Source organism: Anser brachyrhynchus, assembly GCF_964034855.1.
Source record: "Anser brachyrhynchus genome assembly, chromosome: 16".
Lineage (NCBI taxonomy): Eukaryota > Metazoa > Chordata > Aves > Anseriformes > Anatidae > Anser > Anser brachyrhynchus.
Window position 1 is genome coordinate 16,006,076 of NC_137734.1, and position 13,238 is coordinate 16,019,313.

At 55.2% G+C, this 13,238-nt stretch overlaps 1 protein-coding gene across 6 annotated transcripts in view; it reads right to left on the minus strand.

Moving 5' to 3' along the window:
* The window catches only part of DLGAP4 (DLG associated protein 4), a 182,238-nt gene that overhangs the window by 62,365 nt on the left and 106,635 nt on the right, over positions 1 to 13,238 (minus strand). For 2 of the 6 annotated variants that reach the window (XM_080558464.1, XM_080558466.1), the window contains exons 4-6: positions 8,833 to 9,874; positions 7,316 to 7,486; positions 1,831 to 2,048 (exon numbers count right to left, since the gene is read on the minus strand). In XM_080558464.1, the coding sequence (XP_080414590.1) occupies positions 1,831 to 2,048; positions 7,316 to 7,486; positions 8,833 to 9,783 (1,340 nt within the window). In that variant the 5' untranslated portion in view covers positions 9,784 to 9,874. Of the gene's footprint in view, positions 1 to 1,830; positions 2,049 to 7,315; positions 7,487 to 8,156; positions 8,211 to 8,832; positions 9,875 to 13,238 lie in introns of all 6 variants that reach the window. The other 4 variants (XM_080558467.1, XM_080558468.1, XM_080558469.1 and 1 more) reach the window with 2 other exon arrangements.

Consider the following 13,238-nt stretch of genomic DNA (forward strand, 5'->3'; position numbering starts at 1 on the left):
GTGCGGACTGCTGGGGCTCTGGGCATGTAGCAGGGGACAGACAGGCATGGTGGGGGGTGAGCTGCAGAGGATCTGCCTCTTAAACCACCTGTGGGCCCTGCAGAGCAGCATGGGGGTGAAGCTCTTGCCTCACCTGGAGGGGCTGTGGTGTGCAGGAGGTCAGTCTGTCTGTATGCCAGCAGGATGGAGTGCAGGGAGTGTCCTGGCCAGGCAGACCTCCAGGAAGGATGGTGGCAGCTCCTGAGTCTCCATCCCAGAGCTGATGAGCGTGGAGAGGGGCCTCTTCTTCCAGGGGTGATGGAGGAGACACCCAGCCCCCAGAGGACTCACTACGGAGCTTGGCCACCCACCAATGGTCCCTTGGCACACTAAGCCCTGGGCTATCTGTTCAGCTTGTTGTTCCCCTCAGCATGACAGGGTTTTGTCCATAACCCCCTCACCAGGAGGGGACCCAGCAGCCCTGGCTGAGGAGACTGAGGGCTGCGATGTGGGTGGGTGTGCAGCCATGCCAGGGCATGGGGCCATGGCTCTGCTCTAGCTGCTGTCCCACCAGCGTGCCAGGCTGGTGGGGGAAGTGGCCAGACCCTGCAAAAACCAGAGTGGCCACAGCTCCAGAAGGCTCCCTGGTGGGGGCAGAGCCAAGGGGGTGGTCAGCAGATGGCAGCCGTGCCCATGCTCCAGGCCCACCTGGTGCTGGGCCCCAGCAGTCCAGATGAAGTTTCACACCCTGATGGATGTGACCTGAGTGGTTAATTAGCCCAAGACAGGAAGAACCCCAGTGTCTCAACTTGGGTATTTTACACCAGAGACCCCTGGACCCAGCTCTGCTTCCCCTGAAGTATGTGTGAGGCCATGGAGCAGGGATGGATTTGGGGAGGGATTCACAGCAGGCATTTCCAGGGCTCCCTGCAGTTAGCTTTGTCACCGTCTCCCACCAGAAAACAGCATCTGCTCCACAGTCTGATGCCACCATGAGGGGTCTCCACACTGCCTGCTGCTTCCTCACTTCTCTGGTTCTATCTGCTGAACTCTGAGCAGTTCATCTGCAGCTGCTCCTGCCTCCTCCTGCCCCTGTGCCACTCACGTATGGTGCTGACTACAGCATCTGAACTGCCCACAGCCTGTCACAGCCCCTGGGTGCTTTGTCCTGGGAAGCATAACCTCTGTTCAGGTGGTTCACACAGACCCCATCCTGGGAGGGCTAGCCCCTTGCCCAGCACGTTTGCTGTGTTCCCCTTGCTCTGCTGGCTGGCTGTAAGTCTTCCTCCCTCCACACCGGGTCCCAGGCCTCTTAGTTCATCTCTCCTGTCTTCAGGGGACCACCCAGCCTAGTGTGTAAAAGGGGCACTCTCTGGCTGGTCCCAGACACCTTGGGACACCTGTGGAGCAAAGCAGATGGCACACTTGCAGTAGCCTGTGGCCCATGTGCCGCATGTTCCCAGCCAAACTGGCTGAGCATCTAAATAGCATCACTGGGTTGGGTTCTCCACAATCTCTTAGAGGAGCAGATCCTTAGCCAGAGAAAATCCGCACAGCTCCACCAAAGGATTCCCCCATCACTGAGAGGACAGGGACCTGGGGCAGACTCCTAGCACCAGGGCTACTTGGAGTCACCAAGGTCTCTTCAGTCCCCTGCCACGTCTTCTCCTGTCATGCTCGTCTCCTCATCAGCCTGTCCCATGGCTAGTTGAGCTGGTGTGTGGGAGCTCTGCTGGGCTCTGATCCCCATGTGGGGTTTACGTATGGGTGTTGATGACCAAACCCCAAGGACTGCTTCTGGGGTGGTCCCTGGGGACCTGTACAGAGCTCCCAGGGGAGCCCCAGAGTTACCTTTGGGTAGTGCTCTGCTCACTCAGGGACTGTTGGGTGGCCTTGAGGTAACTCTGCCTCCGAGCTGCAGTTTTCGGGGATGGTTTGGGGCTGGTTTCTGAGTCTTCACTATCATCATCCCCCATGGCTTTGATGTAACTCCCGCTTCGCATGCGCCGGCACGGGATCTCACTGTCTTTGTCTCGAGACAGCGTGTTGTTCCACTCCCCCTGAGGCACCTGCAAGAGTAAGGGGAGCATGAGCATTTGTGAGAGAGCATCTCTGGGACCAAGGGGACCATGGGGATTTTGGGAATTGGCGGCAAGGCCAACTTTTGGACCCTCAGATGGAGCATAGGGGAAATGGGAAATGCCATTCCTTTCCAGCCTTCCCTTGACAGCTTGAGCCAGGCAGCGTTGCATTTGATTGCCTCCATTTCAGCACATCTACCCACACGCATTCACCCAATGACCACTGCAGACCAACTTCACACTGGACCATGCTTACATAGTTGATATAAGCTGCACAACATCAGGCGTAATGAGGAGGGGACAGCCTCACCAGATTTGCACTGCACATTGGGACAGGAGCGGCACACATTCATTTAACACAAATCCCATGCTTATTAAAGTAATTGCACACGTTGTTCAGGCCAAAGTCTGTAAGAGCTGTCATAGACAGGACCTACGGATCAGAACCCAGCCCTCCTTCTAAGGTTTCTGAGTTGAATGGGACTCTTAGTGTCTGAAATTCATTTCAGAAGCCAAGCCAGGCCCTCACAAATCCTAGAGCAGCTTGGTTACATAGACTTTGTGGTGATGTCTGCACAGAGATGAGTAACTTGTGCAAAAAAAGCATTTCTATCTTCACTAGTGTGACAACTCTGCCATTAATTTAAGGCCATCTCTCATTCCCTCAGTAGAGACGGGTAAGCTAATGCTTTCCATGAGGCCTGAAGTGCTGAGAATCTCAAGAAACTAACACCAGTGCCTGTCTGCCCTGCGAAGGGTTTATGTAGGTGACCGGAGGCATGGCCAAGGCACTGGGCCAGCAGCAGAGTCAGATGTCAGCCTAGGACTGATCAAGACAGGAGCCACATGTGGTGTGGGACAGTCCAGAAGAAAGATTGTGCAACCTGAGTTGCCAGGATCAAGGAAGTGCCACAGCCAGTCCTTGGAACGAGGAAGCATGGTCAAGAAGTGAGGGTTGAGGTGAGGACTGAAGCAATTTTCTGCAATGGTTCCCAAAGGATTTAATCTTCAGCAGTCTGTCCTGCTGTGTTTGCACATCCAAAGTGTGCAACAGTGCGGGAAGGCAGGTGAGCCTGGGGCCAGCAAGGGTATTCCCCGAGACAGGTTCTGCCGTGGCTGGTTGGTACGTCCAGCACCCTGCTGCAGCTACAGCAGTACCAAATAGAGGTGATGGTGAGGGAAAGCCGCAGAAAGTGGGCTCTGGAGGAGATCTCCTCTTACAAACACACACAGAGCAGGACAGCCCAAGGCTGCCCAGTCTGCTGCAGGAAGCAGGCTGGCTGGAGAGCACCATGGGGAGCAACAAAGGGCCATGTGCTGCATCAGCTCATGCTGTTGAGAGCATCCACATTTACTGTGCTGATGGAGCTGTTGGATTTACTCAGCTCCCTGGGGGGCTGTGGGACTAATCAGCCAGTGTTTATATAGTGCTTTGGGAATGCAGAGAGCTGAGTTGCAGCTAACTGTGATGAGCCAGAGCTGCTAAGCACCACTTGGTTCCTGTTCCCCACCTTGTTCACAGCTGCCCCAGCCAGCCACCCGCATGGAGTGGCCCTGAGGCCAGCCAGGAGGGATCCTGCTGGCTCCAGCTGAGTCCCTGCTGCAGGAGAGCTCTCCACGCCCCTGGGTCACAGGGTAGCTGGCTCTGACCTTTCCTCAAGGAGGCAGGAGCCCTGGGAAGCACTGTTACATCTATTGTATGGGCCCTGGTGTCAGGTCTGGCTTGAGGCTGGATTTTGCTGCCTGCCTTCTCCTGAGGATGAACTGCAGCCTCCTACCCACACAGCTCCTGGGCCAGCAAGCAGCTGGGGTGGGGAGTGGGGGGGCCGGAGAGGGTTGGAGTCTGTAGCCCTGGCTAAGAGTGGCATTTCCTCAGCAGCCAGGCATGCCAAGCAGGGGCCAGAGGACCACACAACCATCCGCTATATAGAGACAGATGCTGTATTTTGTGGGAGAGTTTTGTGGGAGTTGTGCTGAGCCCTCTTATCCCAGCACCTCCCACTGCCCCAGCAGGACAGAGGGCATTAAGACCCCTGGCCCTTGTGGACACCGATTCTGCTGCTTGAGACCTGGCTCTGCGAGTCACTCAGCTCACACTGCATAGCCTCGGACTGTGTTTCTGCCTCCTGGACTTGGCACTCAGCTCTAGGCAAAGCAACAAAAAGATGGTGGTTTCAGTATGTCTCTGCTGGTGCAGCTTGTCTGTGGCAGCATAAGCCATGCATCCCACAGTACTGCCTACCCTGTACAGACCCAAGACATAGCCCTTTCCTCAGGACAGCCCGCAGCAGCTTCCCTGTCGCATTGCAACAGTTGTCTGGTCCTAACTAAGCTGTCTTGTTTCTCCTTTCCCTCACCTCTCCTTCTCCTCTACTTTGCACCTTGGCAGGGCAGCATACCTGGTGCCAGAAACAAAGCTGCTCTCAGTGTGCTCCACATTTCAGTTCAGCAGCAGCAAGGGTAAGGATGATGCTTGCCAGGATACCCTTTGAATCCAGCGACCCAGTTTGGAGTGCGTCCCATGTACAGCATGCAAAGTCCACAGGGATTCCCACAGCTTTTGCTGCCCATGGACCAGAGTGCAGGATGAGTGTTTCATGTAGGTGCCCCCAGGGAACTTGTAAAGCAGTGCAGGTATTCGAGGTGCTGTTCAGGATCCTGCTGGCTGCTTCTCTGCATCTTCAGGTACCCAAGGACCAGAAGAACCTGTCCAACAGACTCTGAAGCTCTGAAATAGGGGATGAAGAGCCCAGAGCATCTCCTATTATCAAGGGACAGACCTTGATAGTGACTGATGCAGCATCTCCCTGGTAGAATCTCTCGTGGAAGCTGGAACCCTGAGCTCTGCACACTGCCCATGTTTTAAAACAAGGACAAAAACAAAATGAGAGCTGCCATGTGTTACTTGTAGGCCTGGCACAGGGAAGATCAGGAGGTTCCCCATAGGCTGGGGGGAGTCCTTGTGCACTTAGTTTCTCAGATGTAGGCTTGGTCTCACCCATGGTGTTTTTTTTGGTGTGAAAGGAGTGGGAGCAAGAGGATGCCCAGGTCCACTACCCTTGCAGATGGCCAGTGGCCACAGCAAGCTCAGGATCCACCCTACCCAGGTGGCTGCACTGGGGAGAAGTAGACAGTGGAGGATCTGCCAGGGCTTGGGATGCAGATTCCTCTCTGCCTGGTCTTGGTGCTGCATGGTGCCCCTTGGCACAGGCACTTGACTGTCGCTTGGAGCTGGGCTCCACTGGCACCATTCTGTGCAGTACTGCTCTCCTGACCCTGTTATCATGAGCTAAGCATAAAGGGGACAGGAGAGAAGGGGCCACATGGGGGTTTCTCCCCTCCTTAAGTATGGAGCATTCCCCAGTCACCAAAACAAACGGAGCATTACCAGAAGTGAGGGAGCAGTGAAAGGGAAAATTCACCTCCTGGGCATTGGCAGGGACAGAAGAGCTCCACTGTTCACATCACTTCTGAGGGCATGGGACAGAGAGACTTGCAGAGCAAGCAGGGTTCCAGTTTGCATGTGTGACAGCTCCAACATGCAGCCCAGCCCGGCACATGCGGACATGCAGCACACATGAGCGTACCCGCTGAGGCACCCACGGAGCTGGACTCAGCACGCAGGGATGCCTGTGCCATGCAGCCAGGCTGCAATGTAAGAATGAGCTTGATGAGGGCACACTGCCGCTCCCTCCAGAGCCTATCCCTTGTGGTGTCCTGAGGGCTCCTTGTGATCTCAGGTGTGTACCCAAGAAAGAAAGCTGGAGCCCAGGCTGCCTACGTGCCTGACCTGACCTTTTGGCAGGGGGGCTCTGGGAAGGACCTGGTCAGGGTTTCCTGCCCCATGGGAGCAATCAACAGCATGTCTGACACTCAATAGGCTGCTTGCCCTGGCTTGTGAATTCATGTTTGGTGCTACTGGGGGAGTAAGGAAGCTTTGGTGGGGTCAGGGAGGCTAACCTGGATGAAGCTCTAAGCTAATGGACAGTGGTGTGACCCTGTACCCCAGGAGCACCGGGGAGGCAGGGGGCTGTGTCGCTGGAGCTGGGGCCCTTCATCCCCCTCCCCACAGCCCAGAACAGCCACAACCCCAACTGTCTCACTGCTTATTCTGGGAGATGGTTATGAGAGAGAAATACCCAGCGCATGAGCAAGGCTGAACCACAGTGTCCCCCGAAAATTCTGAGGGATGCCGTGGTGCCTGGGCAGCATGGAGCTGTCCCTCCCTTGCACACAGTGTGTGTAAATAGGGTGGGCTGCCCAGAACAGACAGCACTGCCCAGATGGGGGCCTGAGTGCCTGTGGGGCAGAGGCTGCTTGGCACTGTCTGCTCCTGCTCTCTCCTGGCCCAGGGCATCTCTTGCTCCAGCAAGCCCCTTGGGCACAGGCTGCCTGGCTGCTGGCCATGCGTGGGGCCCACCAGGAGGGGAAAACATGGGGATGGGGAGCTCAGCCTCCATCCCTCGGGAGCTGTGCTCCAGACTTTCTTCCAGGCCATTGCCTTGAGGGCTGCTCCAGAGAAAGCCCTGGGCTGAGGGACAGGGCTGCACCTGAGTGGAGCTGGGTGATCAGCTGCTCTCAGCTCCAATGACTGACTGGTTCTGGGAATGGGCCTGGAGATATGATGAGAGCCCCAATAGTCCCTGATGAGTCTGAAGCTTTCCCAGGGCTTGCAAATGGAGCAGGGGAGGTGAAAAGCTTTAGGGTCTTACCCCAGCCTGGAGACTGAGGGACCTGTCCCCATTTTGCTTCTCCTGCCCTCCCTTGGGTCAAAAGGGCATTTCTGCACCTCGGAGCCCCCAGGCGTTTCCCCCTTGAAGCAGCCCCAGCAGCAGCAGGGCTGGGTGCCCCACAGCCCCCACACACCGGACTCTGCAAGAAGGCAGAGGCACTCAGCTCCTCGCTGCTGCAGGAGTGGGTGCTGGCAGGGGGTCTGTCCTACTCCAGAGGGACATTTCCCACACACTGTCCACCAGATATTGGAGGTGACTTCTCCACCTCCGGCTTAGGTCCCTTCTTAAGCTAAGGGCTGGATGCAGTCCGGCCTAGGCTGGCCATGAGCACCCATGGTCTATTGGCTTTTGGGGGCAGGGGTACATTACGTGCATCATGTCTCCTGGACTCAGTGCCCACAGTGCTGGCTCTGTGCCCTACCCAGAGTCGTGGCGGGGGCTGCCAGCCCCATCCGATGTTCCCAGGAGGGTCAGGGAGGGGAGGGAGCTGGGCAAATCTTCCCCTCAAAACAAGATCCCTACCTGGCCGCTGCCTGCGTCGGTTGGCCCAGGGCTGAGGGGCTGGTCCCACCTCCGCAGGGGCTCGCTCGGTGGCAGCGGGGCAGCACCCGTGTCCTCCCAGCCGAGCGGTGGGGCTGCCCAGCTGCTGGCTGGGCTCACGCCACCCAGCTGTGCCCACAGCCCTCCGTCAGGCTGTCAAGAAACGGAGGCTCATTACATGGGTGGGGAACAAACCATCAGGGTGGTCTCATACCTGGGCCTGGCCAGAGCCCGGGGAGTGAGTGAGCACTGGGCAGAGGCTGCGGGGTCTTGGCACCCGGGGCCATCTGTGCTGGGCTCATGCAGAAGGGGTCTGTGGCTTTTTAAACTTCTAAGTGAAAGGAGGGAGCAAAGAAAAAGAAACCAGGCCGAGGACATGTCTCTGACAACATACCCAATGCAATAACTCCCACCACAATTTGATTTGCAGCAGTGGCCAGCAAGATATCAGAAGCAGTGTGTGCTTCAATAATTCATGGCTCTTTAAAGCCCCTAAGCCTGCTGGCCACAGCCAGGGGAGCTGATGACACCTTTGCATTAGAAAAGTATGCTGGAGGTTTACATTAGGTAGCCCATTCAATCATCCTGTCCCCTGCCTTCCCCCATCCAGGCCTGGCTTATTTATCTTCATTCCTATCTCCCAGGCCTGGGTTCTTCAGGTGCAGCTTTTTGGACTGCCCAGTGACCATGGGGCTCTTGCGGCCCTCAGCGTTAGCCATGCAGGCCCTGCCATGCAAGCCGGGCGGCTGGCGCTGCCCTCTTCACCCCCAGCCCTGGGGTAAGCAGCAAAGGGAGCTGAGCCCCGCTGCGCTGCAGGTCCTACCAGCACTCCAGGGAAACTCTGTGGAGCGGGACTGATGGGGCATGCTGGCACATCCTTGCGACGCATGGATATAAGGGGTTAACATCAGTTATTACTGGCATCCTTCATGGGATGGTGGCAATGCTTGGCTGGAGGCCGTGCAGTGCAGCGGCCCCTTGGTGTGCCTGGCTGCCTGGGCACCCCACAGAAGCAGCTGCCTGAGCACTGGGTTTGCCCCAGCCACGATGGCTGCAGGGTCTGAGTGGGCAGCAGGGCACGCTCGGTGCGTGGGGGTCTCCCGGCAAACTGGGGTCACAGCAGAGGGCACTGAGGCTGCAGCGGGGTGGGGAGCAGGGGGCTGGCAGGCCACCCTTGTTGTGGGTGCTGCGTCTCCTGACCACACTGCTGTGGCCCAGCACAGAGGCTGGTGGAATCCTGGAGCAGCCCGACCCTGACAGTGCCGTGTCCCCATGGAAGATGCGGTGGTCTGTCCCTGGGCATAGCTGGGGCCTGGGTGACTTTACCCTTGCCATGTCCCCCTAGCCCTCTCCTGGCAATGCGACTTGAGGTGGCCGCTGAACCATCTGGAGTTGTTTGATAAGTTCTGCCAGGCAATAGGGTGCCCACTGAGAGGGTGTCCCCTGCTCTCCTGCACTGTCCCCTCATGGAGCATGCCATAACCCCCCGCTGCACCCACCTGCAGGTAGTGGTAGGCCAAGTCTTGATGGCAGGACTTGGATTTCAGCAAGGCTTTGTCAATCGTGGCTGAGGCCTTCTGGCACACTTCCCGGGCATGGCTGAGTGTCAGCGTGGACCAGGAACCCCTCTTAATGTAGTTGGAGTCGTTGTTGATGGGGATATTGGTGCAAGGGGTGACCTTGAGGTCATTATTGCTCTTGGAGGATTTCAGCATGTGCTCGCTGATGGTGTTGTAAGCATGCATGAAATACTTCGGCTGGCTGTGGTCCGGCTGCCGGCCCAGTGTCATGAGGCCCATGGGGTTGCGATAGCTGCAGGTGTCACTGTCTAAGTTGTCATCTGAGCTCCACCAGCCTGATATGTTGGATCTGGTCCTGCGCTTGGGCTCAGATGTCTTCGCTCGGTCTTTGCTCTTGCTCCTCCGGTTTTGCTTGGGGTCATCAGCCCCTTTCTTGCCATTCACATTGCCTTTGGTGGGGCCCTCCAGAGACTGGGACTTGGCAAACAGTTTCTGGACAGAGTGGACAAGGTGCCGGATCCGCCCAGGGCTTTCACTCCGGTGTTTTGCATCACTCCTCTGAAACTGGAGGGTGCTGAAGCCATCTCTGTGGATGGGCAACTGCTTCTCAAACTGATCGAGGAGGTTTGCAGGCAGGCGGTTGATTTTAGTGGCTTGGGCATGGCTCGGAAAAGGGTTCTCATCTGGGACCTCAAAGTGGGAGTTGTAATGGATGCGGGGGAAAGTGCTGCTGTTGGAGATCTGGTTGTTGAGTGGAAGGAGACAGTCTCCATGGAGGGTATTCTGGGCTGGGAACCGGGGGTCCATGGTGAAGGAGTCAGTGGGGCTGAGGAGATAAGGGTTCCTGTCCTGGGGGGCATAAAGAGAGTCTTGAGGGGAGTCCAGGTTATCGGAGAGGTGGCGGCTTCTATTATCTCCTAAGCCCTTCATGATCCCAGCGTTTTCTAGAGCATTGCTCAGGGATGGTGCAGCAGAGCCCTTGCACAAGTGCTGACCCTGCTCCCCGCAGAATCCTCTGCACCTGGAGGAAGAAGAGAGATGCTCAGAGGGTGCTGAGAAGCTCTGCAGCCCACTGCTCACCGGGGCAACCTTACCAGGGCTGTACCAGCTCTAAAAGCAAGTGCCTCAAGGTTAAGGGATGAAGGAGAGAAGCAGGATAGGAGAGAGATCACACAGCAGGAGGGAAGGAGAAGGGGCATGAGAACCAGGGACTGGAGAGAACAGGGTACAGAAGTGGAGCACAGTAAGGATTATTTCTTTTTAGTTGCATTTTAAGTGCTTGTGGGTCCCAGGGCTCATCCACAGGCTGCTTAAATAATGCTGCTGTTATTTTTCTGGTCTCTGCACATGTTTATTTAATAAAGTCCCTTCCCCGGCCAGCATAACAAAAGATAGCAGGGCTACTGCCAGCAAATCACTGCTCCTGTCCCATTGGTTCACAGGGGCTGGAGGAAATTCTGCTGTCAAACACTGCACATAGGCCTTGCCTGAGCCAAGGGAAGCTAGGAGCTGAGCATCCGGTCTGCTGCATTATGTTTTGTGTTTCGGTGGTTACTGGATCTCTGAAGGGAGCTGGCAGTCCTGCTCTGTGCTGCTTGCAGCTGCACTAATGTGATATGATGTCAAACGTCTCCTCTCAGACAAGCACTGGTGTTTATGGCATGTTTTACCCCAGAGGAAAATGTTTCAGTAGCTATGATGAGAGCAGAGGTGTTTTTGAACACTCTGAGCCTGACCTGAGAAGCTGTTTGCTGCTCAGTTGATCTTTTCTGCCCTGCTGACTTGCTCCTGGGGGAGCAGTGCCACTCTTGCTCTGCCACAGCAAGAGGCTGAGGCTGGTTCTCCATGGTCCATGCAGCAGGTACAGGCATCCCTGCGGCGTGGTGAAGGGGACAGACTAATTTTTTTGGGGAGGGGAGCACCCAGGTGCACTGACTCTGTCCTGCTTGACTCAGAGGAATCCCCATCTATGCTGGTTTATACAGGGAGAAAAGACAAAGTTTTAAACTTTCAGTTTAAAGAGAGTCAATGAACATACGGATAAGCCAAGCTGATCAATCAATTAGTTGATTTTCTGTATTTAAAACCGCTTTGAAATCATGTAGTGTATAAGCTAATTCTTATTCCCTTAGACATTTTAGTTTAGTTTCTTGTTTTTGACTGAATGCAGTTTGAAGATGACTAGCAAACACTGAAGCATATTATGGGTGTAAAAATTCTGAGAAATGGGTTCCTAGCTTACTTTTGCAAAATCCAGGGTGCCAAAACATCTAAATATAGCTGAATGGCTCTTCCTTGGTGAGATGAAGTGGCTGCCCTGGGAGCTGGGAGGATGGGGGTCTGTGCAGATGAGCCATTTGCCAACCCTGTGTTGAGCCAATGTTCCTCAACATGCACCTGGAAGGGGAAATCATGCTTGGACCCTCAGAGCCCCCAGGGAGCTTGTCAGAGAAAAAAAGCATTATTTGCTTATTCCTCAAGAAGCCAGTCAGATAATGGCGTGTCCCTGTGAGAAGCAGAACTGTTAGAAGGGAGGGCTGGTAGTCCGTGCTGGTGGCTTCTCCCTCGTCAGCTGCAAACTGTGCTCGAGTCTTCTGGAGGAACCTGGCCTCCCAGCTAGGACTGAGATAGTGTGGGGAAGAGTCAGCAAACACTGACGGATCATAGGAATTGACAGTCTTGTTTTCCTTCCTCACACAGAAAAATGCATTAATGATGAAAAGCAGATGGGGCTTTAAAAATTTTTTTGGAAAAAAAAAAAAGTCAGAAGTGTCATGTATTCTATAGCTTGCTGGGTTTGAAAATGTGATTGAAAAGTCTCTGCCCAGCTCTATCACTCCCATCGGGCTGGCAAGGGCTGCGTCTTTTTAAAGCAGTGGTTTGTGGACAGCAGCCTGGGCTCTGCTCTGATGTGGAGACCACCATCCCTTGTCCCACAAATGCTGCTCCCTGGGGTCCTGCCAGCCTCTCACAGCAGAATTCAGCAGCGTCCACTTCTAGGCAACGCAGCGTTGGTCCATGTGAACTTGTGGCCTGCACTATTTGTGTCCCCAAGGGATCTGGTGGCACTGCCCAAGGCTCAGTCTGTCCTGCCCTACCTCTCCTGAAGGCCACATGGAGAAGTTGCCCCATGGGGTGGGTCCTCATGAACTGCTACTGACCTGGGATTGAGTTTTCCCCCTGCACCTCCCTCGCAGCCCTGTGCCCTGCTGTGTGGCCTGGACTTTGGGTGGTGGGGGCAGGATGGTCTGACCCTCAGGCCTCCACCACATGGAAGGTGCCCGTGTGTCTTGGGTTTGAGGACATGGCTGTTATCCTAGGCTGACCTAGGGGAACTTTCACACCAAACCCACCTTTCTCACCATAACACACCATGAAACATCAGCCTCGGTTGGTGTCCTGCTGCTCATGGGCCATCTGTGGGTACCATCCTCTTTCTTCCCTGTTGTGCTCCTTGGCAGCTGAGTGCAGCAGCCTCTCTGGAGTCCCTCGCCCGTGGGACAACACAGTGAGCCAGTGGAGCAGCAGAGGGGCTGGCTGGAGGAGTGCCCTAGAAGAGACACTCACGCATGTACCAGGCAGCCCTGCTCCCACTTTGTGCAAGCTGGCATCAGTGCAGTGAAAAACAGGATGTGACAAAGCCATGGGAGATGTTCCCAGAGGAAATGCTCACTGTTTCTGAGAAGCCACGCATTTGATCTCTGGACAGAAGAGAAGGACAAGGTATAGCTGGCTCTAGCCAAAGCCAGCTGCCAGGTCTTCAAAATTTCAGTTGGCCATGAACGGACAGACTCAACACTGCCTGACTTGGAGGGGAAGCCCTGTAGGCAGCAGGGAGCCCAAATCCTCTTTGAATGCCAGCAAGACCTGCCCGAGCTTAGTTCTGCCCACCATGGCCTCTTTCTCTTCTTTTTCCCTTCCTTCTGTTCTCCAGGTCTAGACTCCTGGCAAGGTCTTTCACTCTGGCACAGCCACACGTGGACATCCCAGCTCTGGTGGCCACTGTGCCACATTACTCTGTGGGAGTCAGACACTCCCTCAGGAGACAACACAGCTGCCGATTTTATTACATTGGGATGTCCCTGGATATTGATAATAAATATGTATTTTCCTACAAAGGGCAGTCAATATTTGAAGCAGAAATCTCCCAGGCAGTCCTGAGAAAGACTTCAGCCCAGTGCCTGCTTCAACATAAAGCACATCAGCATCACTGCTTTAGTATTCCCTGGGCACTGGGCTCCAAAATAAAGTAAAAATGCCCCTAGGATTAAAAATAAATAGGGAAATGAAATGAAATAAATTACGTGAAAATAAATGAAATACAATGAAAGCCTGACTTATAAGGGAAAAAAAGTGGGGCCAAGGGCTGGCCTGGCTTGGGGAAG